Below are 24,565 nucleotides of genomic sequence, written 5' to 3' on the forward strand. Positions count from 1 at the left end.
ATGCAAACAAGTGCAAAGACAGAAAGGTGAAAGCATTAGTAAAGTGGTCAGAATTATTAGTGATCATGAGAGGGAATTTGAGAACATTAGTTTCTCTAACTTTTGTATTGCAGATGGCATGGCTCATGAATTCTCTGCTCCTATTACTCCTCAACATAATGAGATTGTTGAAAAAAAGAATAGCACTCTTCAGGAAATGACGAGGGTAATGATGCTTGCCAAAGACATTCCACTACACTTTTGGGCTGAAGCACTCAATACTGCTTGCCATATTCACAACCGAGTTACCATTCGCCTGGGTACTACTGTAACTCATTATGACATCTAGAGGGGGAGAAAGCCCAATGTTAGATACTTTCATGTCTTTGGCTCGTGTGCTATATTTTGGATGATCGAGATCCTTGTCGGAAGTTTTATCCAAAGAGTGACGAAGGTATCTTTCTTAGCTACTATAGAAACAGTCATGATTATCGTGTCTTTAACAAGCGAACTAAATCTAAGATGGAATCCATAAATGTTGTTGTTAATGATTCTCCTGATGTTTCTGTGAGTGTTGATGATGATGATGATGATACTACCCCTAGTAGCACAGATGTCAGGACAGATGTTGCTGATAAGACAGATGACATTGTTTCGGAAGATGATTCCCCTTCTAAAAAATTGTGCTACGACAAGGAAACTGAAGCTTTGCCTTCTAGGAGAATTCAGAAAAATCATCTTGTTGAAGAGGTCATCGGACGAAGAATCCAGTCAACTACAAAGAAATGTTGGTGATGTCTGCTTTGTCTCTAAAATCGAACCTAAAAATGTTACTTTGGCTATTGATGATGAATATTGGATTAGTGTTATGCAAGAAGAGCTTGTGTAATTTGAAAGAAATGAAGTGTAGGAATTAGTTCCTAAACCAGAAAATGTAAATGTTATTGGAACTAAATGGATTTTCAAGAATAAATCCGATGAACATGGTAATATAACTTGGAACAAAGCTAGAATTGTGGCGCGGCGTTAAACATAGGTGGAAAGAGTGGAATTTGATGAAATTTTTGCTCCGGTGGCTCGACTTGAAGCTATCAAATTGTTACTTGGCATCTCTTGCCATTTACACTTCAAACTCTTTCAGATGGATATCAAAAGTGCCTTTCTAAATGGGTACTTGAATGAAGAGGTGTATGCTGCACAACCAAAAGGATTTGTTGATCCTAACTCTCCTCAGAACGTGTACAAGCTCATAAAGGCTCTCTATGGTCTCAAACAGGCACCTTGTGCTTGGTATGAAAGACTAACTCAATTTCTTGTGTTGAATGGGTATGTTCGTGGAGGAATCAACAAGACTCTGTTCATAAAGAATGAAGAAGGAAATATCATGATTGCACATATTTATGTCAATGACATTGTTTTTAGAGGGGTGTCAGACAAGATGGTGGACCTTTTTGTGCGACAAATACAATCTGAGTTTGAAATGAGCATGGTTGGTGAGCTCAATTTCTTTCTAGGTTTTCAGATCAAATAGATGGATGATGGAATTTTTATATCTCAAACTAAGTATGCCAAGAATATTGTGAAGAAGTTTGGGCTTGAAAAATCTTCTCTTAAACGTACTCCCGCTGCCACTCATGTTAAACTTACTAAAGATGAACATGGTGAATCTATTGATCAAAGCATGTACAAAAGTATTACTGGAAGTCTTTTATACCTTACAGTCAATCGTCCAGATATTGCTTATTTTGTTGGTGTATGTGCTCGGTATCATGTCAATCCCAAAGCTAGCCATCTCTCAGGCTAAGCGCATTGTAAGTTACATCTCTGGAACTGCTTACTTTGGGCTATTATATTCCTTTGATACCACATCTAATCTTGTGGGATATTGTGATGCTGATTGGGCAGGACGTGCATTTGATAGAAGAAGCACTTTAGGTGGTTGTTTTTATCTTGGAATCAACTTGATTTCATGGTTCAGCGAAAAGCATAACTGTTTTTCCCTGTCTACTGCATAGTCTGAACATATTGCAGCAGGCAGCAGCTACACTCAACTCTTGTGGATGAAACAAATGCTTGTTGAGTATGGTGCCGGGCAAGATGTCATGACATTGTTCTGCGAAAACATCAGTGCTATCAATATTTCTAAAAATCCTATTCAACACAGCAAGATAAGCACATAGAGACCAGACACCACTTTATTCGAGACCTTGTGGAAGACAAGAAGATTAGGCTCGAGTATATTCACACTGAAAAACAATTAGCTGACATCTTCACTAAGGCATTAGATGCTAATCGTTTTGAGGATCTCCGATGCTCAGTTAGGTTGTGGGTTATTAATCAATAGCAATTACTAGGTCTATGGCGGTATTGTTCCTTAAAGGCCTTTGATTATTTTGAGTTATTGTGTGTGGATAGTTACTTTTTGGAATTTCTTCTATTTTTATTCATGGGTCCATTTATCTGGTTGGCACATTCGACGTGCGTACAAGGCTTTAATGCCATTTTGATTCCACTACTTGGGCTTGAATCATCTATTGACCCAGTTTATCTCACGACGTCGTTCTATGTTTTGTCTGCTCCCAGCTCATGCAATTGAAGGTTTGTATTTCGAGGAAGTTACTCATTTTTAAAAATTATTGAGCTTCAAAATCCCTATATTTTCGCCCTATCTTCTCGCGATTTTTTTGGTTAGTGTAACCACTCATTTCTTTGTATTATTTTTTGGAGGTTATTTTGCAAAATTTTCCAGAATAGTTGAAACAAGGAGCGGGAAAAAAACCTCTGCCATGGCGAAAAAGAAAGTTGTCGCGAAGGAAGCTTCGGATTTTCAAATCACCCAACATGGTGTTCATGTCAAGGGAATTTCCTCTGGGAAGAGTGTCAATGGTCAGTCCGAAGGTGATCAACCCAAGAAGACTCTGCCTACAAGAGAAAATGTTCTTCCCAAAAAGAAAGTTGTGAAGTTTGCGCCAAGGAAGACCGCCTTGACAATCCAAGATGTTACTGGGTCTGTCTCTTCCAGTGATTCGTCTACTGAAATAGGTGAGAGTGCTGATGTCAGCGTCTCAGATCACAACAATGAAGATGTTCCATCCAAGGAACAGGACACTGCTCCGTCGATTGAGGCCCCTCATGTGAGTATTAAAGAGATTCTCTACTAGTTTCCACTGATCCCCCTCATGCCGATGTCATTAGAGGGATTCTTGGTTTATCTCATAAATTTGTTGCTGCCAATCTGGTCGATGAGAATGATGTTGCACAAGATGTCCATGCACCTATCTTCACTACTACAAATGTTAGATTCCACAACGGATATTCCACAACGAAACGTTGTCCCGTTGTGGAATCATGACGTTTCCACAACGGGACAAGAGTCCCGTTGTAGAATCTTGATGTTTCCACAACGGGACAACTGTCCCGTTGTGAAATCTTGATGATTCCACAACGGGACAGTTGTCCCGTTGTGGAATTCAAAAAAAAATTAAGGTTTAAACAACGGGATGGTGACCCGTTGTTGAATCTCGCCGCGGCCAAGGCATAAACTCGCTGCGGCCAAACTCTTCCACAACGGTACAGGGTACCGTTGTGGGAGAACTGTAAAACCAAACATTTCGCCGCGGCGAGCTTAAGCCTTGGTCGCGGCGAAATGTTTCCACAACGGTACAATAACCCGTTGTGGAAACATTTGGCCGCGGCCACGTATATATTTGGCCGCGGCGAAATGTCGCAGACTGGAACTTAAAAACTTTCCTCTCGATTTTTTTTTCAAAAATTTCATTCTCTTCTTCTCTCTCTCTCTCTCTCTCTCTCTCTCTCTCTCTCTCTCTCTCTCTCTCTCTCTCTCTCCCCCCGACCCAACCCCACTATCTCTCTCTCTCTCCAACCCACGCCCACTCGCCGCCCCTCCGCCGCCGTCGCCGCCCTCTCTCTCTCTTCTCTCTTCTTCCTCCACCCTTCTCTTCTTCTCACCTTTTTTTCCCCGCCCTTCTTCTTCCCCGCAACCCTCTCCTTCTTCTCCGCTCTTCTTCTTCTTCCCCGGCCTCATTTTTCTTCTCCGCCCATTTCTTCTCCCCCGTCCTCCATTTTCTTCTCCGCCCTCCTTCTTCTTCTCCGCCTCTCCTTCTTCCAAACCCACCAAACCCACTCTTCACAAACCCACCAAACATTCCGACCCACCCCCACACAAACCCACAAACCTTGCCTCAGACCACAACCCACATCTCCGACAACTTCATTGACTCACCACGCCCCATGCTCGTCGTCTTCACTCTAAGTAAGTATTTTTTTTATTTATTTAATTTGTATTTTTATGTTGAAATTAGGTTAGAATTGTTTATTTGTGTCTAAATTATATAGATATTGAATATTGAATTTGATATTTATGTAGAAAATGAGTTTGGAATTGAATTTTGGTTTGAGTTTATGTTGGATTTGAGTTAGAATATTTGATTACCTTGAGTTTGAGTTGAAATTGAGTTAGAATATTAGATTGAATTTCGGTTTTAGTTTGTGTTAGAATTGTTTTGAATTGAAATTGAATTTTGGTTTAAATTTATGTCGGAATTAGTTTGAATTGAAATTGAATTTCGGTTTGAGTTTGTATTGGAATTGGTTTGAATTGAGATTATGTTTAATTTTTTTTTTTTCCTAGATTATGTCTACTACAACCAAGAAAGATGATAAAAAAGGTAAATTAATTACATGTTATTTGAAGTATTTCATTTACACGAATATTTGTTTTCTAATGTTTTTTTGTTGTTGTAGTAGACAATAACAAAAACCTTGCCTCCGACCACAACCCACATCTCCAACAACTTCATTGATTCACCACGCTCAATGCTCATCGTCTTCACTCCGGGTAAGTCTTTTTTTTATTTAATTTGTATTTTTATGTTGAAATTAGGTTAGAATTGTTTATTTGTGTCTAAATTATATTGAAATTGAATATTGAATTTGATATTTATGTAGAAAATGAGTGTGGAATTGAATTTTGGTTTGAGTTTATATTGGATTCGAATTAGAATATTAGATTGAATTTCGGTTTGAGTTTGTGTTGGAATTGTTTTGAATTGAAATTGAATTTCGGTTTAAGTTTATGTCGGAATTAGTTTGAATTGAAATTGAATTTCGGTTTGAGTTTGTGTTGGAATTGTTTTGAATTGAAATTGAATTTCGGTTTAAGTTTATGTCGGAATTAGTTTGAATTGAAATTAAATTTCGGTTTGAGTTTGTATTGGGATTGGTTTGAATTGAGATTATATTTAATTTTGTTTTTTCATAGATTATGTCTACTACAACCAAGGAAGTTGATAAAAAGGTAAATTAATTACATGTTATTTGAAGTATTTAATTTCGCGAATATTTGTTTTCTAATGTTTTTTGTTGTTGTGCGTTAAGGATTTTTTTTCGGATTTCAAGCTTGACAACCAAGGAGCCCGAAGTAGCGTCAACCAAACTTTACGTACAATTGAAGAAGTCATATACACCGGATAACTTAGAAAACGTTCAAGAGGAGTGAGTATTTTACGTACAAACTTTTATAGAATGAGAATATTAGTTTGATTTTGGATGATATCTATATTTGTTTTGGTTGTTTTTGGATATATATTTGGTTTTGGATGTAATGGATATGTTTTGGATGTTATGGATATTTGGTTTTGGATATATAATTTCATTTCAGGTTTTTTTAATTAGAAAACTGTAAAAATAACTCTCAGGAAAAATTTCGCCGCGGCAACGTGTATATTTCGCCGCGGCGAAACTTTACACAACGGTACGATTGTACCGTTGTGGAAAGATTTGCCGCGGCGAACTATACACGTTGTCGCGGCGAAGTGTTAAAATCTGTTAAATTTTTTCACAACGGGACTGTCCCGTTGTGAAATCATGGACATTTCCACAACGGGACTCGTCCCGTTGTGGAATCATTACTTTTCCACAACGGGACGAGTACCGTTGTGGAAACATTCCACAGCGGAGGATTCCACAACGGTACAGAACCGTTGTGGAAGCTTTCCACAACGGTTCTGTACCGTTGTGGAATCCCCAGTTTGTAGTAGTGCTTGCCTAACAGTGAGCATGTCAGGGAAACTGAGGATGTGAGGGTGCCTCCTAGTGATGCTGTTATGGAGATTGAAGAAGAAGTGATTGTTTCTGGAAAGAGGAAAGACATTGGTGATGATGAAATTTGGGCTTCCTTTATGCCAAAAGGAAGAAGAAGAACCTGTAAAGGACAAGGGTCATGTGGAAGAGGTGGAGTCTGTGCTGTCCTAGACTCATGAGAAGAAGAAGAAGATGGGTTTAAACAAGAAGAAGATGAGACAGAGGAACGTTAAAAAAGACGTCACCGACGTTTTGGGAGACATTGAGGAAGATGTAGAAGTTGCTCATCCTGAGAGCCTATCCTTGGCTAATAGAAAATCTGCTAGAGGTCAAAAGCTCCCGAAAGATGTTCCTCCTGCCCATCTGGACAATGTCATCTTCCATGAAGAAGATCGGGTGAGGAAGTGGGGGTATGTTTACCATAGGACTGTGTTCCCTGAGAAAGAGCTATCCAAAGAGGCTCTGAAGATTGATGTGATTATGGAGCTTATGCATGATGCACAGCTGCTCAAGACTGTCACAAAGATAGGTCTTTACTATCCCAAATTGCTAAAGGAATTTGTTGTGAATCTTTATGCGTCCATTAATCAGCCACATTGTCTAAAGTTCAGAAAAGTCTGTGTGTGTGGCCACTGCTTTGATGTTTCTTCTTCTGTGGTCAACGATTTCTTGGGTCGTGGGAAGATTATTAATGTTGACCGTCTCCCTTCCATAGATGATGTGGCTAAAGAGCTCTCAAATGATGAGAAGAAGACTTTGCCGAAGAAAGGTTCCCTATCTTCGTCTGATCTTTCTGCTAAGTACTCCGTTCTATACAGCATAGGTATTTCCAATTGGGCACCTTACTCTCACGGGTCAAGCATCAAGGCTGACGTGGCCTGTCTCATTAATTAGATAGGTACGTGAGCTTCTTTTGATTTTGGAGAGTTTGTTTTTAAGCACTTGGTCAAATATGACAAGTCTTATGTTGTGAAGCTTCCTATTGGCTTTCCCTCTTTGATCTCTGGGATTCTTTTGGCTCAAAAGAAGGACCTCTTGCGTTCTGATGATATTGTTGGGAAGACTCCAAGTGAACTGACCTTTAGTTACAAGTTGTTTGAAGGGAATCATGCTCGTGACCTTGTCATGCCTTCTGTCGCGACATCTGTCGCCTCTGGTGGAACAGTGAAAGTTGTTATTCCTTCCGACACTGTGCAGATTGACATTCTCAAAGCTCTTTATGAGGAAGTTTTTTCTCTCAAAGAGATCATTGAGACATCTACTCGCATGAAAGCTGTTTGTGAGGGTCTTATTAAGGTGATGACCCTCTACCTGGTACTGATGGTGCTTCTACCTCACAACCGGCACATTCTGCTCAGCTTGCTCCTGAAAATGAAGAGAGTGAAGATGAAGATGAGGAAAAAGAAGAAGATGTGGCCGATCGTGATGATGAGGAAGATGAAGATGAGGATGATAAGGTTCTGTCGGGACTCCTACTTTCTAGATTCTCTCTTTATTTTGTCTGTATTATTTGAATGTTTGGTCACTTTTAGTTGCTTTTGTTCTGGTTGTACACTCCTTGGCTTCTCTTTGTGATCAGCCTCTGCTCTCTCTTCAGTATGTGTATTCAGACTATGTTGATTGTGATTTTTTTTCTGCTGTTTGCTTTGGTTCTCGTGTGCTTTTTCAGATATTTTATCTTCCCTAGTCTTGATTTATCCGTGCCTTTGGTATGTTGTTGAGGCAATCAAGGGGAGAGGCAGTCATTTTGTCATTTATTTTGACTTATTTGATTGCTAGTCTCTTGGTATCATGCCTTTAACCTTGGCTGAGACTTTATGTGACTGAGAACTGCTCTTGAAGTGCTTGCCTAAAAAATAGCCAAAGGAGGAGTTTGTTGTTACGATATGTGTTGGCTTATTTTTTTTATGCAAGTTGTTAAGGAAAGATGTCGGTCAACATGCTTCGGGATTTGTAGAGACATCTTTCTCTTTGTGCGCAGAATGTAATTCCGGCAAGTTTCTTATTTTGTCGTATCGTATCGCTGAAGACTTTCCTTGATGATCTTCACGCGTTTATGGGTAAGGAAACCCTAGATTGACTTCCTAACTTGTATGACTGCTGTAAAAGACGAATGCTCCCCCCTCCCCCCCCCCCCCCCCCCCCCCCCCCCCCTTAGCAGTTCTTGGCGCTTTATTAAAATACTTGGGGTTCCTAGACGTGCACGATTGGCAGATTGGGAGAGTATTTGTTTTGATAAGAGCGGTGTAATTCTAAACACTATTCCACAAGTCCGAGTGTCTATGAGATTGGGTTTTGTGTCTACGTAATTGAAGTCTTCACGTGCATTGATTTTGAAGCTGACCAAGCATTGGAGCATGCTTGAAGAGTGGAATTGAGAGGGGTGTCAATTTCAAGGGGAGTCCCTGTTTTGGTAATCACTTGTAGTAATAGTTTCTAGGGCATTGTGTTGTTCATGTAAGTCCTTGTTTGTACTATTGACTACTTGATAATGTATTCCTTTCCACTGGTTTAGAGCCCTCAGATGTAGGTGACGTTGCAACGAACATGGTATTACTATATTGTGTGTCTTTTACTCTACGCACTGCTTATTCCATTATCCATTATCTGTGTTAAAGCAAGTTGTCGAACACATTGACTCTACATTGTGTGCGACATCTTGCCTCTTTCTCTAAACATAATTTCAGTTTGCTTTAGATTTTTTAAGTATTTTCCATGTGTTAGGTTTTACATTTTTTTCGTTGCCAAGTACTTTGTCAGAATGTTTTGGGTCTTTCTTATCTATTTGAAGACAAGTATCACTTTGTTTGGAGGCCCGGTGCCTCCTTTTTGTTCCTTTAAAAATATATATATATATATATATATATATATATATATATATATTTTCGCTTGAATGTTTTGTTCCTTGAAGTGTTAAATACTTTATAAATATTTTGACTTCATTAGGACATTCAAGTTCTTGAAATGACAGTCATATTTTAAGAAAGTATCTTTCAAGGAGGAAATTGTATGGATTAGGAAAAAAATTGCGAGCTTATTGCTTGGTTCTTAGGAGTGGTGCAGCCTCGCTGTCCGGCTTAGAGTAAGTGTGAGTTCGTTGCTCGGCTTAATTAAAAACACATGCTCATTGCTATGTTTTTAGGAACAATTGTGGACTCGTTGTCCGGCTAAAGTAGATGCGAGCTCGATTCTCGATTTAAGGAATAATTGCGGACTCGTTCTTTGACTTAAAGTAAGTGTGAGCTCATTGCTCAGTTTTTAGGAAATATTGTGGACTCGTTATTCGGCTTAAAGTATATGCAAGCTCATTTTGCTCGGCTTAAAAACGTGAGCTCGTTGCAGTAAATTTTGATTCGTTGTCCGTCTTAAAGAATATGCGAGCTCGTTACTAAAATTTTAGGAATAAGTCGAACTTGATGTCCAACTTAAAGTAGATTTGATAGATTGGGGGTTGATCTGGCAAGCAAGGTGTCTACGTACCATTGCATGAGATCAAGTATTGATGTAGTTCAATTTTTTACTACTTTAGTAGTAATTTTTTTTTAAGATGTTGGACGTTCCAAGATCTGGAGACTGGGACCTCTTCTAGGGTTTTCAAGTCGAAGACACCACGTTTAACTATCTTCCTTACATGATAGGGTATTTCCTAATTTACTCATAGTTTCCCAAAAAAAACATTTTCTTCAACAGTGTTTTGGAAAAACCTTCTTAGGACTAGTTATCCTACACCAAACGTTCTCAGATTCACATTTTTGTTGTAGTATTGGCATGGGCTTTGTTGGTAATCATGCACTCTTACCAAAACTCACTCACGCCTTTCCTCGATGAGGTCCAACTCATCCATGTCATTTGATTGTTTACTAATTGGTTGGACGGGCATGTGTTATCCTTGATGTTGGGACCTCAGTCTACATCGGGATGATAACTTTCATTCCAGATACGAGTGTGCATGTTGATTCTCTGGTGTCTATCCTGGATGTGGACCCATAGGCCCACATGACCCAGGGTAGTTCATCGGCCCATCTCTCCTTCTTTGCTTCCACTATATTTTTCAAGAAATTAACGAGACATGGACTTGTTTAACCTAATTTGCAAGCTTGCGCAGAACTTTTTGAACCTTGTCGAGATGAATTGTGACCCATTGTCAGGAATTATCTCATACGAGATCCCATGTCGGCAAAGGATATTTTCCCATATGAGTCTTTCAACTTGATGATATTTCATAGATAAGTTCCTATTCATTTTGTGATTATTATTTATCATATTATTCATTGTAATCACTTAAAATCACGTTTATAATTGCATGTTATTATTTGAGTGTTTACATGTGTTTCGTTGATTTTGAGAGTGTTGGAATTGATCTAGGGTTAAGAAAAGATTTAACGTTTCTAGCAAGCGGCGGAAAATAAAAATTTTCTTTAAAAAGGATTTGGAGATTATAGGTCGGGTGTGTCGATTTTCTGTGGACGCTGATTTCAATTGAGTTGTGTGAGTGTTGTCGAACAACGACTAGATAGGATTATTGCGGGAGAGAATGCATCCTTGACCGTGTCCTTTTTCCATTTGATTTTCATGGTTAACTTTTTAATTCTCAAAAACCCCAGTTTTTTTTATTTATTTTTATGAAATTATGTAGTCATTTAATTAATTTAGGTCCTTACGGGTTCGACCCTTATTTCCTGCTAGACTTTGGTGTTTAGTTAAGGAATTTATTTTTTTTATCGCGGAACGAGAAGCATCAAATTTTGGCTCCGTTGTCGGGGACCTTTATTTAATTATTCGGTTTCAGATTTTTTTATTTTATTAATTTTCTTCTTTTTTTCCTTCTTAGTCTTGCTTTTCTAGTTCGAGGTTTCGCATTATCATATCGCATGTCGCTTTCGCAACAATATTTGGAATATTTGCATAACTCTTGGTGGAGATTCAATAATTTGCTTTACCGGTTTCCATATATCATGGATTCTCACGAGAATGCCAACTCGACATATTTCTTAACAACTTGAATGCACGAGCAATGGCTTAGGATGAACATGGAAATGGTAACTTCTCTTTTTAACAACAATCTATTGATCATGCCTATTTTATGTTGGATGATATGGAAGAATTTGATTATTGGAATTGGAATTGTTCAATGAACAAATACCGTTGGGAGAACGAGTCTAACATGATCTAGCTGATATTTTATGACACTCAACAACAAGAAGCCGCATCAATAGAAGACCTTATGAAGGTATTGGCGTTCAACAATTCCAACAAAGTACAAATGCTCACCTTCAAAGATTGTATAATCATGCGAGCTATTTGGCTACCACCTTAAGCCAATTGGAGCATAATACTATGGAGGTGCCACTAAAGTTCATCATCGAAGAATCCTTTTCAGTCTGTCCAATAGAAATTAGGCATTTTGACTTCATATTTGATGATTCATTACACGAAGATGTCGAAGGTCGTGAATTGCAAGGTTAAGTTTTATGAACCCTCATCTAGTGTGCTAACACTGATAATTGAATATTCAATCGATAAGGACCCGATGTGGCTAGCTTCCTCTCCACCAACGAAACCAATGTTCGTTAGAGCTCATATAGGTAACTCAATGAAATCGATCTAGTTTGCGCGCAATCCTCTGACCACTAACAACATTCCAAGCTTGAGGACATAGACAACAAAGATTTGTTTGTGGTGGCGTTTTCCATTATTCATGGAGGACACCATACTTTGAGTAGTAAAATCAACAGCACGTTAGGCCGAAGACGCTAAATCAAGCGGTTCCCGAGAGGCAACTTGTGATTTTTATTATATTTTTTTCTTTTTTTCTTTCCAATTATTTTTTATGTTTTATTATAATTGTTTTGTGTTTTCTTAAAAAAGGAACTATACCGCGGTACAAGATTGTTGTACCGCAGTCTGCACCATAGCTTGAAAAGTTTCTCTCTATGTAATGTGGCACAACCTTCTTGCACCCCGGTACAACCTGTAAAAAATACTTTCCTCTTAATCTCCACTTCTTCGATGTGCTCCACCGTGACGAGCGGCTCCATGGAGCACCATGACTTAATTTCACTACGACAACAATTACATCACCATCCGCCCCGCCGAGTGGCACAACCGTCACTAACACGTCCACAAGCACCAACACAAGAAAGACATTGTTGCATCGAGGACATTTTCTTAATCATTTTACACTTTTAGCCTTCCTTATATATTTTAACCTCAATGATCATGTGTGATTTTAGTGTGAGGGGAGAGAAATCATTTGCTTTTTTTTCTTTCTAGAATAACTTTTTTATATTTAGTTTCGAGTGTTTTTGAATCTCAAATACCTGCTCGATATCATCTCAACAGTTTTCAAAATAAATAAATTTATATCACTAGGACAAATATAGTCATCCGGTGCGACGATTGTCGCACCAAATACCTCAAAAGTCGCACCTAATAGTATTAGGTGCGACTTTTGAGGTATTTGGTGCGACAATCGTCGCACCTAAAAGTCCGTCGCTAAAGGTATTAGGTGCGACATGTCGCACCTAATATATATACCTTTAGGTGCGACACTTTTAGGTGCGACATGCCGCACCTAATGTCCAAGCTGATCATTTCATATCAGATGCGACTTTGTCGCACCTAATAGGTTATTTTAAATAAAAAAAATTAGAGAGAGAGAGAGAGAGAGAGTGTGTGTGTGTAAAGGATAACTTTTGAATCTCGCCGTTTGTAATTTACGTTGAATAAACGAGCTTCCGTTTGTTACAATTAAATTAATGAGTGAATGATGGACATATATGTTTATCGAGTTAATTTAAATTATTTTAAGGTAGTGGAAAATCTCGGAATAAATAAAGGATTTATCGAGTTCGCCTCGAATAATAGATTATTTTCTGAAGATACATGTCGAAATTTAATTTAAGAAATAAATTCTCAAGGACGATAATTATTTCCGAGAAACCTTGAATATATTTAAATTAATCGAGAACGAACGAGAAAATTCTCGGTTTGAATCATATAATTATAATCCGTTTGGTTATGGATTTAATTAAATAATTATATGATAAGGACTTAGTTGTAACAATTTTTTTGGACCCATTTGAAACAAAAAGGAGAAGAGGGGTTGGATTGTAAATAGAAGGATAAGTTTAGCATTGCCAACTCATCACTTATCCTCATCTATTGCCTTCCTCATTAAGTCTCTCTAGCCGAGCAAAACAAAACCCACCAGCCCAAAAAGAGAAGACCACACGCAGGAAAGAAAAAAAAAAGAGAAGAAAGAAAGAAAGAAAGAAAGAAAGAAAGAACAAGAGAACGCGGGGAGAGAGAGAGAGACCGAGATAGAGAGAAGGAGAGCGACGAGGTCTGAGCTCGCGAAGTGGAAGCTCGGCCGACAGCCACCGAGACCCAGAACCAACCTCGCGCGAGCGTTTCAGCCGAGAGGAGTCGCCGGATTTAGACCGCGAGGTAAAGATTAACTTATGTTCTATTTCTTCTCCTTCAAAATCCCCTCATTGAAAAGCTAGGGATTGGAAATCAAATTGGGGATTTGTTGTGGATTAGGGTTCCGTCTGAAATGATTTTGTTTAGACGTTTGTTTTCGGAATCAATGATTCAAAAGTAGAGTTCGATGATGTTTCTGAGAGTTAGAGATGATTTGTTCTTGATTTTGGATTTGAAATTGTTCCGGCCGTGTGTTCGGGTTTGATACAGACTTGATTAATTTTTGTGACGTGACTCTGAGATTGTTTTGCTGGAATTGATTTTGAATTAATGCTTGAGTTGTGATGATCGTTAAATTTCAAGAATTCGTTTGGTTAAGGCTGGCCGTGTGCGTGTGATTTGTGGGCCGTGTGTTACTTGGCCGTGCGACTTGTTTTGGCTGCGTAATTCTGAATTGTTGGTGTATTGTTTGACCCGCAGTGTGGTTGTAGAAGACCGAGAGTCAGCGAACGAGTATTGGCACTTTTCAACTCGACGAGGCTGGTGAAAGACGAGGAAGAAGAAATTGGTATATAAACTCGTGATTTTATGTTCGATCGTCACGTGTCTAGTGCACTATCGTAGAGTTTATGACTTTTGTGTTCGCCGTTGTGCTCATATTTTAATCTTGTAATTTCGGTTTATCGTTCGTATATAATTTGGAAACCCCGGACTCATTCGAAAAAGGGTTAAACTGGATATTGTTAAAGTTGCGATTTTCACGTTGTAGAGATATACTCGTATTATAAGTCTGGAATCTGTGTAAAGTCGATAAATTCCTTTTATGATGTCTTTAATTGTTTGGTTAAGGAATTTATTTTGTGTATCGTGTTTTACGGTACGAGACTTTCAGATTCTCGATCGGGGAACCAAATTATATTAATAAATGATAAGTTAAGTTATTGAGCACAACCTAGAATTCAATTCCTTTAGCGTTGCGAGCCAGAGTCTCTTCAATGATCCGTTGTTTAGCAAGTATGATAACATATCTTACTCTGCTCAGACCTTTGCAGGTTGTTCCTCTGTTAGCTTTGGTAGTCACGCGAAGGAAAGCGTTGAGACCAACAAGCAGCAAGAGTTGGAGATAGAGGTAAGTGAGGAGACCTAAGTCAACTACTTACCAAGGGAATAACCATGTTTGTTTGTGCATTTATTTGCTAGTGAACAAGAGTAGGTGAAAGCCCTAAAATGAATAAACTTAAAAGTTAAGGCTTCAGCTACTCTTGCTTGAAAATTTAATTCGGGTACGCCCGTTAGGTTCAAACGCTAACTTGAACCAACCACGTTTTCTATGTGTATAGTTAGACCTCTCTTCTAACTCTAGGAAGTAGGTTAGAATCGAGAAGACGGAAGAGCGATAAGACTCTCGAATTCAATCGGGAGTAGAGAGTTCGAAAGTCACATTTCGAGCTTTCAGCTTAAAACACTTAACGAGCTTCAAAGGGAAATAATAATTTCTTTCGGGGTTTATCCCGTTACGCTCTTCCGTATATAAGTTTAACGTGTACGCTGCTAGCCGCAGAGTACCCAAACTTTAATTAAACTTGTGTCGGTGGTACCCACAAGTCAACGACTTATGTTTGTGGCAGACCTAGGTGGTCTGTATAGCGCTGAGTACTCAAATCTGGGGAGAACTCATTACTTTGTAGGAGTAAATCCCCTGATCTCTTATGAACGCGGTATTTTTTCTGGTCCTCAAGATACATTATGATATGTAAGTTCCCTTAAAATGCACCCATGATGAGTAGTATCTTATGTCATGGTATTGTTTTGACTACACGATCGATGTGTGGAAGCAAAAAGTTGTCTTTTAGACAAGTATCGATATAGTCGATGCATACTTCATTTTTTTCTCTTTCACCTATACCGTATAGGCCAACAAATCTGGGAATATTACCTCCCTTAGTGCAGGCTTTCAGCTGCTTATCGACTTCCTCGTTGATTACTTGGCCTGATCGAGGCATAGGTTTCTTCATTTTTGTCTTGCCGGCTTAATGTTCGGATCAAAATTGAGTTGTTGTGAGGTTACATCCATTATTATCCCATGCATGTCCTCAGTTGTCCATGCGAAGGTCTGTTTTTTTTCTTTTGAGGAACGAAATTATTTTCCATCGAATGTCGTCTTTTAATTCGACTCTAAATTCCTACACTTTTCTCAGGGTTCGACATGATTGTTGTCGGTTGTTCTAAGAAAATCCGAATTATTAAATTAAACGCGACTTGCGTTGGATTCTGTATCCGAAAATCCAACGGTCCAGGCCACTAAAACATCAAGGCCTAACAAAGATCCAAATCCCACTCAAGACGGGCCCAATTCAAGCTAGCGCTCACCCACGCAGCATAGCACACGCGTACACCGCGCAAAGGCAGGCATTCAAAAATCAAGGGGGTTGGAATGCCGCGCCTCCCCTTCAACGCACCACGCCGACGCGACAAGGATAATCCCTCGCAAGTGCTTCTAAAAGACCATCGTGCGTGCTCCTTGCCTCCTTCCAAGGTCTCTTTTTGTGCCTCATTTCGACACAAAATTCTCATCTCCTTACTCGATTCTAGAGTTTTGAAACGCTGGCGATAACCCTCCACGCATAGTTTCCTATAATCGAGCCTTTTAATCTCCTAAATATTCACTAACGAATATCAGTCCCCAACTTTAACCATAGCAATCAGACTAATGTTGAGCGTCGGAACACACCTGATGCACTGCATATGCGGGCCTCTAATATTATTTTTTCTTCTTCTTATTCTCAGATCCCCGCGACGAGCGAAGAGCGTTATTAAGTTAGAGGAGCGACGCTTATGACTTTTGAGTATCCCCCACTTGGCTCGGGTGTGGTCACTTGGTCTGACCTTGTGTTGAACAGCCTGAAGCTTTAAATAGTTATTCAATTTTCAACGACAACATTTTGGCGTTAGAAGGGGGGACTTCCGACTCAAACAGCCTGAAGTCTCTTCCAATCATCTTCTTCTTTTCTTTTAAAAAGTCAATTTTCTCAGACTTGAGAAAAGATGAGCAATCAACAACCCGCTCGCAATCTCCATCTTCGGATAATTCGAACGCCCGCATTAAGGAGATGGATGAGGATATTCGCCGCCTAAAGGCAACAAATGCAAGGTTTCGTAGCCGACTGGCTGCAAAACAACTTATATACACCGAGGGAATCTCTAACAGAGAACCCAACAACCTCATTAACGAAGGTCATTATGACGATCCTGAGTACGAAGGCATTTCGAGGATATCGAAACTTCTCTCACAAAGGATGGGGGAGTCCCCACCGTGAAGTAAATCGGTCCATCGAATCGTCCGCCGAAGATAAGGAACGCACCTATGGTTTTCCAAAAAGGAAACTCTCAACTTTCGGCCCTTGATCGACTTGATCAAAGAAAGGTACACGAAAAGCAAGATGTCCTAGATGAAGCTCGCCCCTCTGTGATGCGAACCAAGATCTTAGGGATCACTGTACCGCCCAACGCACTGCGCGTGGCAAAGACCTGATAGAACGAGTCAGTTCTCGACCTAACACTCTTCATGTGGCCCTTACTAATGGGAATCACTTCACGGATCAAGGGTCAAACAAAAGGCGGCAAGTGACTCCTCCCGAGTAAAGGCTTACTCCAACCATTGATCTCGATGTCGTCACAATGATTCATCAACCTTAGAAACGAAGTCCATGACCTCCGAGAATACGGTGTAGGCGGTAGCGGAGCCTACGGCCCAAATATTGGTCGGGATGTGTACAAGAAATTTCAAACTCCGAAACCTTGCCCCCTACGAGGTTAAGCAGATCCCATGTGGCAAGCCTTTTATCTCACACTCGGTGGACTCGGCTTCGAATGGTTAAGAAACTTAAGACCATGTAGCATCTAATCATTCAAAGACCTGAAGGACACGTTCATGGCACGCTTCGCTAGATCTATGGTCCAAAAGAAGACCAAGATGTACATGTGGTCATCTTACCTCTGAATGCTTCCCACTCAAAAGACAAATTGAGACCCTGATCCAACGGGGTAAGCTCAAAGAGTTAGTGTTGCATATAATAGGCGTTGTAGGCCCCACCTCAGACAGACCACTATCTAGCAAATGAGGAGAAGAAGAAGCCGCTACCAACCAAACCTAGGCTACATCAACCATTGATCAGCAACTTCACGTTGTGACCACCATACTAGGTGATCCGCAAGGTGTTGATTCAGCCCGACAAAGGAAGAAATTCCTAAGGGCCGCATCCCAAGAAGGCGCCGCAGGACACATTAACCTCACGTACGAGGAACCTCTGTCAATGCCACACAAGGCAATATATTTCACCAACAAAGAGGCAAAGCGAGTTGTGCACCCGAACAATGATGCAATCGTCCTTAAGGCTCAAATGGCCAACAGCTTGGTGTTTAGGGTTTCCATCGACAGCGGCAGCTCAGCCGACGTGATATTCAAGACCACCTTGGAGCGCATGAAGCTCGGGAGGCTACGCCTAACTGTTGCAATATTTTTCATACGCAAGTGGACGTAGTCGCTCAAGTAATATAATCATAAGTACGAGTCGATCTCACGAGGACTTTTCTTAACCGAAACTTAACTAACTAACAAAACGAATTCAACTCTAGAATAACAAGGTGATTATTAACTAAAAACTGTAGAAAATAAATAATCAAACAAAATTAAATACGAGTTAACGGATATAAGAAAGGCAAGGGCAACGGCTTCCCTAAACTCTCCTATGGTTGGGATTCCTAGAACTACTCACAATTTTTCGATTCTTTCTCTTCACTAATCTCACTCACGTAATATTATCAATAAATCTTTCTCGAACATCTAACAATCTATGTCAATACCGGATTTTTATCTCTCTATATTAAACCCTAAAAATATGAAAAGCATTACAAACAAGAGTGCACACACGACTCACCTAACTATCTCTAGCTTAGGAATGTACTAGGGTGAACTAATCCTTATGCACGATTACTAATTCTCTCTCGAGCAACTAAACAATCCTAAAAATCATGAATGAAGTCATGAATCTCAAACAAGCATTAAGCACATAATTAATTCAAGCGATAGAGAGGATGAACAAAAAAAATACTTCAATTAAATAAACATGAAGCCACAACCATATTTAAGCAAAGCTGTCATCACTCTCTCGGGGATTAGTTCATGGCGACGATAGTAAAAAAAGTAAAATAAATAAAACCAAATCATGAAAACTAAATTAAAACAAAGCATAATAAACGAGAGTTATAGAGAATAAGAGGATAGACGTAACGCTGAATTCGGTCTTGGTGGTGATGGTGGTGGAACGGGTCTTCTTCTCCGTTCCCTTTATCTTCCGACGAGCCAAACAGAAAGACTAAACTCTAAAAAAAGTAAACTTCTATTTATAGAGTCTCTAAGTCGTATGTGTAGGTTTACAAGGTGTTTTTGAATAACCCTTGGATGGCATCCGACGCTCAAAACTCTCAAAAATCGTGAATTTTAATGTTGCTATCTAGGCAGTCCGCACGGAGCGCGGATATTTTTCCAACACGCACCCATGCTTGAAACGGCTATATCTCCTTGTTCCGATGTTCGATTTTTACAAATAAATATGTATTGGAAAGCTAAGAGAAAGCTTTATCCAATGATGGGAAGAATTAAGCCAACGTATTCAACATAACATCTCAAAATCGTGCAAAATAGGACGTCTTGTTTCGTGTTTTGTAATAAGCTATCCAAACGTGTTTGAATCGTCTTGAATTGCTCTGATTACATCGTTAACACCAAAATACTCCCTCAAACTGGTAATTCACTAAAAAAAATACACTAAAATTAATCAAAAGCACTTTAGAGCTTGTGAAATCCAAGCCAGAAAACAAGAGTTTAACGCGTATGAAACGCACCTATCACCAACTCCAATCCAGACACCTCTATTTGGGTTCGCTAGAGAAAGAGTCATGATTGAAGGAACCATCGACTTACCAGTCATGTTCAGGGCTCCCCGGGTCATCAAAATCGCTCACATGGTCCCCTTTCTAGTGGGTGACCAACCATCGTCGTACATCATCATTGGACGGCCCACACTGAACAGATTAAAGGCTATCATGTCCATATATCACCTACTGTTAAAATTCCCCACTGAAAATGGAATTGGGACCATGACCGCGATCAAGCCCATGCAAGATATGCTACATCCAAGGGGTCAATGGAAAGACTGTCAAAAAGATGTTTAACATGATCTTCCAACTAGAAGACAATTATCCATGCGACCCTAAAGATGCGAGGAAGTTCGGGGAACTCGATCCTCGTGACGAAATCGAAAGGCTCAAAGTTGACACTTCTGACGGTCTTACTTCGGTCATCCTCGAAGAATCTAAACCTGACCAGATTGTAAAGACTAGCGCCAAACTTCAACTCTCAATCAAAACTTAACGGGAAAATGATGCCTATATATCTTGTGTTTTTAGTGAAATATCGAGTTTAACATTTGGTTTTCATAAAATTCAAGTTCATACCCTCTGTTTAACTAAAATAATGAAATTATACCATGCAACAGACAACAATGTCATGAATCTTCCTTTTATTGACTTCTCATTGATGTTGACTATAATTTATTTAAAAACTAAAAAATAAACATCAGTCTCTTAATCGTGAAGAACACATAAAGATAAAAAGGTGTAAAAATCGACAATTGTAGTCATCAAAATCACATATTCGAATAGAGAATCAAGGATTCAGAGTTGTAATTCAAACAAGAAATGAAATCATCTCTTAGGATATATGAATTTTATTATTTAATTTCAATTTGATGCTATTTTTATTTCAAATTTGGGAATTTGGAAGTTAGGGTACTGGTTTGGATTTGATTCTGTTTTTCTTAAAGAAGAGTTAATATCAATGAAAGGGAGATTTATGACTTCGTTATTCATTTCAGGGTATAATTTCGTCATTTTAGTTAAACAGAGGCTATGAAGTCGAAATTTTTTAAAACCAAAGGCTAAACTCGACATTTCACTAAAACACAAGATATATATATATACATATATATGAATAATTATACCAAACATAACTCGCTGCCTTCCTTTGGGAGTTCGAGGATGTCTTCGCATGGACCCATACTGACATGTCTGGAATTGACACCGAGGTCATAGTGCAGCGGTTGAACGACAATCAAAACATCACTAAAAAAGTGAAGACTAGACGAACGTTCAACCCATAACGATACCTGCTCATAAATGAAGAGGTCGAAAAACTTTTCACCGCAAAATTCATCTGATAAGCTAAGTACCCCAAGTGGTTAGCCAACGTCGTAGTGGTGAAAAAGCCCAGCACAAAGTAGCGCATTTGCATTGACTATATTGATCTTAACAAAGCCTGCCCTAAGGCTAATTTCCCTCTCCCGCGCATCGAAAAATTGGTCAGCTTCATGGACGCCTATTCGGGCTACAATCAAATTCGCATGCTCTAGCCCAATCAAATCAAGACGAGCTTCATCACTGATCGATGTCTCTACTGTTACAAGGTCATACCTTTTGGCCTTAAGAACGCGGGAGTCACATCTCAACAACTGGTCGACTGGATCTTCGCCGAACAAATTGAAAAAACAATGGAAGTGTATGTTGGACGAAATGCTCGTTAAAATCCTATATGCGACTAACCACGTACACAACCTGAGGGAGATGTTCACAATCTTCCGTTGATACAAGATAAGACTCAACCCCAACAAATGTGCCGTTGGGGTCAAGTCGGGGAAATTCCTAGGCTACACAGTCAGTCGGCGCGGGATTGAAGCAAATCCTGGAAAGATCAAGGCACTCCTTGATATGAAATCTCCAAGATGAGTCAAAGAGGTGCAAAGTCTAACTGGTCGGATTGTTGCTCTGACGCGCTTTGTGTCAAAAGCAACCAACAAGTGTCAACCATTCTTCAAAGCTCTAAAGAAAACGGATGGCTTTGAGTGGATCGAAGACTGCGAGAAAGCCTTCCAAGAGATGAAGGCCTACTTCGGATCACTACTATTCATCTCCAAACCAAAAGAAGGCGAGACGCTTTATATTCTTGAGACGCTCTATAAGGTCCAATGATCGACCTATTACGTGAGCAAGGCCTTACTTGATGTTGAAACGCGCTACATCAAAATCGAGAAGCTATCTCTAGCTCTCGTAATGGTGGCGAAGAAGTTCAAGCTCAGTCTATCGCAGTTCGCACTGAAAATCAATAAAGCTCTTCAGAAAGGATCATTCTCTTGCATGGCGATATAGTCTCAAGAATTGAGCGAGTACGGGATTGAGTTATGCCCAAGACTAGCCATCAAAGGTCAAGCCTAACCTGACTTTTGGTAGAATTCTCCTACACTCCCGACATGGGAAGAGAAGAACAAGAAGAATTCGATGACTTGTTGGTTAGAAAAAGAAAGGTCGACCCAACGGGTCCCATCTGGGAACTACACAAAGACGAAGCATCTTATGCTCGGAGGGCTGGTGCCGACGTCGTATGAACAAATCCTAACGGGGAAAAGCTAAGGTATGCCATCCACTATGGGTTCCATGCCTCCAACAACGAGACCGAATACGAAGCCTTCATCATGGGGCTAGTGTTAACACAAAAACTCAAGGTCAAAACTTTCGCATACACTGCGACTCTAGTTGATCATCAACCAGGTCAAAGGCGATTACACGGCAAAAGAGCCCTATATGATTGCCTACTTGGAAAAAACAAACTCAAAGCACGACGCCTTCTCTTGATTTGAGATCCTCCAAATCCCGAGAGAACAAAACTCGAAGGCTGATGCATTTGCTGATCACGGGTCTAACATCGATGAAGAAAGGCTGGGAACTATCCCAATCTAGTCACTATCTCGGCCGTTCATCTCACGAGACGAGGTCGGGATAATAAAAAATATGGCTCCGTCCACTTGGATGAGCCCAATACTGGAATTCATGTGAAGATAAGGACTCCCCAAAGACCGCAAAGAAGCTAACAAATTGAGAACCCTAGCATCCAAGTACACGCTGAGAGAGAGTGTACCGTATGATCACGGTCACTCTACATCGGTGCTTAGATGCCTCGATAGAGCCGAGTGCAAGGTCCTCCGCAAAATCTACTAAGGCATTTGTGGGAATCACTCTACGGGACTCCCCCTCACACAGAAGGCCCTCAAACAAGACTATTTCTGGCAATTCTTGAAGAAAGATGCCTACGAGTGGGCGAAGAGATGCGACAGGTGCGAACGCTTCTCTCATGATCCGAGGCAGCTGCTAACACCAGTGTGCACCATCATTGTCCCACAACCCTTTGTCAAATGAGGTGTGGACATCATCGAAAAGCTCTAGAGAGCGCCAAACCAGTACGAGTACGCCATCGTCGCCATCGACTATTTCACCAAGCGGGTGGAAGCCAAGTCGTTGGCTAAGATCACCTAGGAAAACACCACGAACATCATCTACAAGAACGTCATTTGTCGTCACATGATCCCGACCTCAATTTGATCGACAATAGGGCACAATTTGACAACGCTCGAGTAAGGGAGATCTGCACTCAGTTTAAGATCAATAAGACATTCTCATCGTCACGCCATCCTTAGGCCAACAGTCAAGATGAAGCAATCAATTCAATATGATAAAAAGAAACCTAAAAAGGAAGCTTGAGGAGAAAAAAGACATGTGGGTAGAGGCGTTGCAATTCATCCTATGGACTAACCGGAAACGACTGCCCGGAATGCCACAGGGGAAACCCTCTTCTCCCTCACTTACGGGATCAAAGCTATGGTGCCGATCAAAAGTGAGATCCCCACATTCTGAATTGAGACTTTCAACGAGGAAGACAACAACAAGGTCATGCGCCTAGAGTTAGACTTGATCGACAAAAAGAGGTCCGAGGCCTTTATCCGCCTCACTGCACAAAGTCGAAAAGTACTACAACTCCAAAATCAAGAGACGTGGTGAAAATTTCGGTCACCTTCAAGGACGACTTTCTATAACCTTAAGATATGTACGACCAGTTACGAAGCTAGAAACTCAATTCAGGGGGAAAATTTTGAAAAAAATTCAAAAGGACAAATTAAAAAAATCATATTAATTTGGGTAAGGGTATGCAAAAAAAAAAAAAAAAAAAAAAAAAAAAAAAAATGTACCACCGTCCGGTTTAAAACGATTTTATCTAATCCGGTCCAGTCCGGTTTTTAAGACCGGTCAAAAACGGTGCGGTCTGTATTGAAAATTTTAGACCGCGGTTTAGACTGAACCGGTCTTAATTTTGTAAAGTGTTTTATTTATTTAAATAATACTAAGACATTTTGATAAACGAATTTGAGTTGGACATAATTTATATATTTTTATGTTAATATTAAGTTTTTTATTTTCTTTTTTCTATTTTATAATTAAATTTGTACAAAAATTTTATAAAAAAATACTCAAAACGGTCTAAATCGAAGCGGATCGGTCTAAAGCGATTTGGTCCGATTTGGGGTTTATTTTCTTAAATAGTCCGGTCCGATCTAAAAAATTTCAAACCGCTTACAACAGTTCGGTCTAGTTTGAAGGACAATTTTAAACGGATCGTACACACTCCTAAATTTGAGTAAAAATATAGAAAATGCTAAAAAAAATTAGAGTAAAAATATAATTTCTAAAAGTCGATGGGGAACATTTGTCTTTCCTAAGCCGAAGGTGACTCGGCCCCTATGTACGAGTAAAAACACATTTTACTGAAGGTTTAAGATCCAACTTAAGTTAGATTCAATTGAATAAAAGAAGTTGCACATTTTTTGAAATCGGGTTATCTAATTCTTAAATACTATTGAATCAAACCTATGATTAAAATATCGATACCGATACCGAAGTTTTTTTTTTTTTTATATATCGAGTATCGACAAATATATCGACGGGTATCTTATAACAATTTCAACACCGACTACCGATGATACCGATAATATATCGATGATATACCGACTACCGACGGATATATCGACAAAAATTCTATAACAAATAGATATTATGTATATATCATTTAATGATACATATAACAATTATATTTTAAATAGATATATATAACATATAT

General features: G+C 39.5%; 1 protein-coding gene and 1 long non-coding RNA gene across 2 annotated transcripts; both read left to right on the forward strand.

Moving 5' to 3' along the window:
• The first annotated feature begins 6,273 nt into the window (after positions 1–6,273).
• On the forward strand, positions 6,274–7,768 carry LOC149393240 (uncharacterized). Its single transcript, XM_089617954.1, has 5 exons — positions 6,274–6,957; positions 7,057–7,395; positions 7,440–7,538; positions 7,614–7,703; positions 7,751–7,768. Exons 1-5 carry the CDS (start codon positions 6,274–6,276, stop codon positions 7,766–7,768), a joined length of 1,230 nt encoding a protein of 409 aa, XP_089474080.1.
• A 5,632-nt stretch (positions 7,769–13,400) lies between these two features.
• On the forward strand, positions 13,401–15,160 carry LOC149393241 (uncharacterized). The gene is made up of 3 exons (XR_016299883.1): positions 13,401–13,530; positions 13,987–14,074; positions 14,559–15,160. It is a non-coding gene; the product is annotated as an uncharacterized LOC149393241 (long non-coding RNA).
• Positions 15,161–24,565: the final 9,405 nt, after the last annotated feature.

Source organism: Urtica dioica, chromosome 6 (assembly GCF_054948205.1).
Source record: "Urtica dioica subsp. dioica isolate 48M chromosome 6, U.dioica_male_clone48M_v1_H2, whole genome shotgun sequence".
Taxonomy (NCBI): domain Eukaryota; kingdom Viridiplantae; phylum Streptophyta; class Magnoliopsida; order Rosales; family Urticaceae; genus Urtica; species Urtica dioica.

Excerpts from the sequence above, each read along its gene's own strand:
- LOC149393240 (XM_089617954.1), top strand. The coding sequence starts at position 6,274 with ATGGGTTTAAACAAGAAGAAGATGAGACAGAGGAACGTTAAAAAAGAC. Across the intron at positions 7,396-7,439 it reads AGGTGATGACCCTCTACCTG|CTTGCTCCTGAAAATGAAGA; the intron begins GTACTGATGGTG and ends CATTCTGCTCAG. Across the intron at positions 7,539-7,613 it reads ATGAAGATGAGGATGATAAG|TTGCTTTTGTTCTGGTTGTA; the intron begins GTTCTGTCGGGA and ends GGTCACTTTTAG.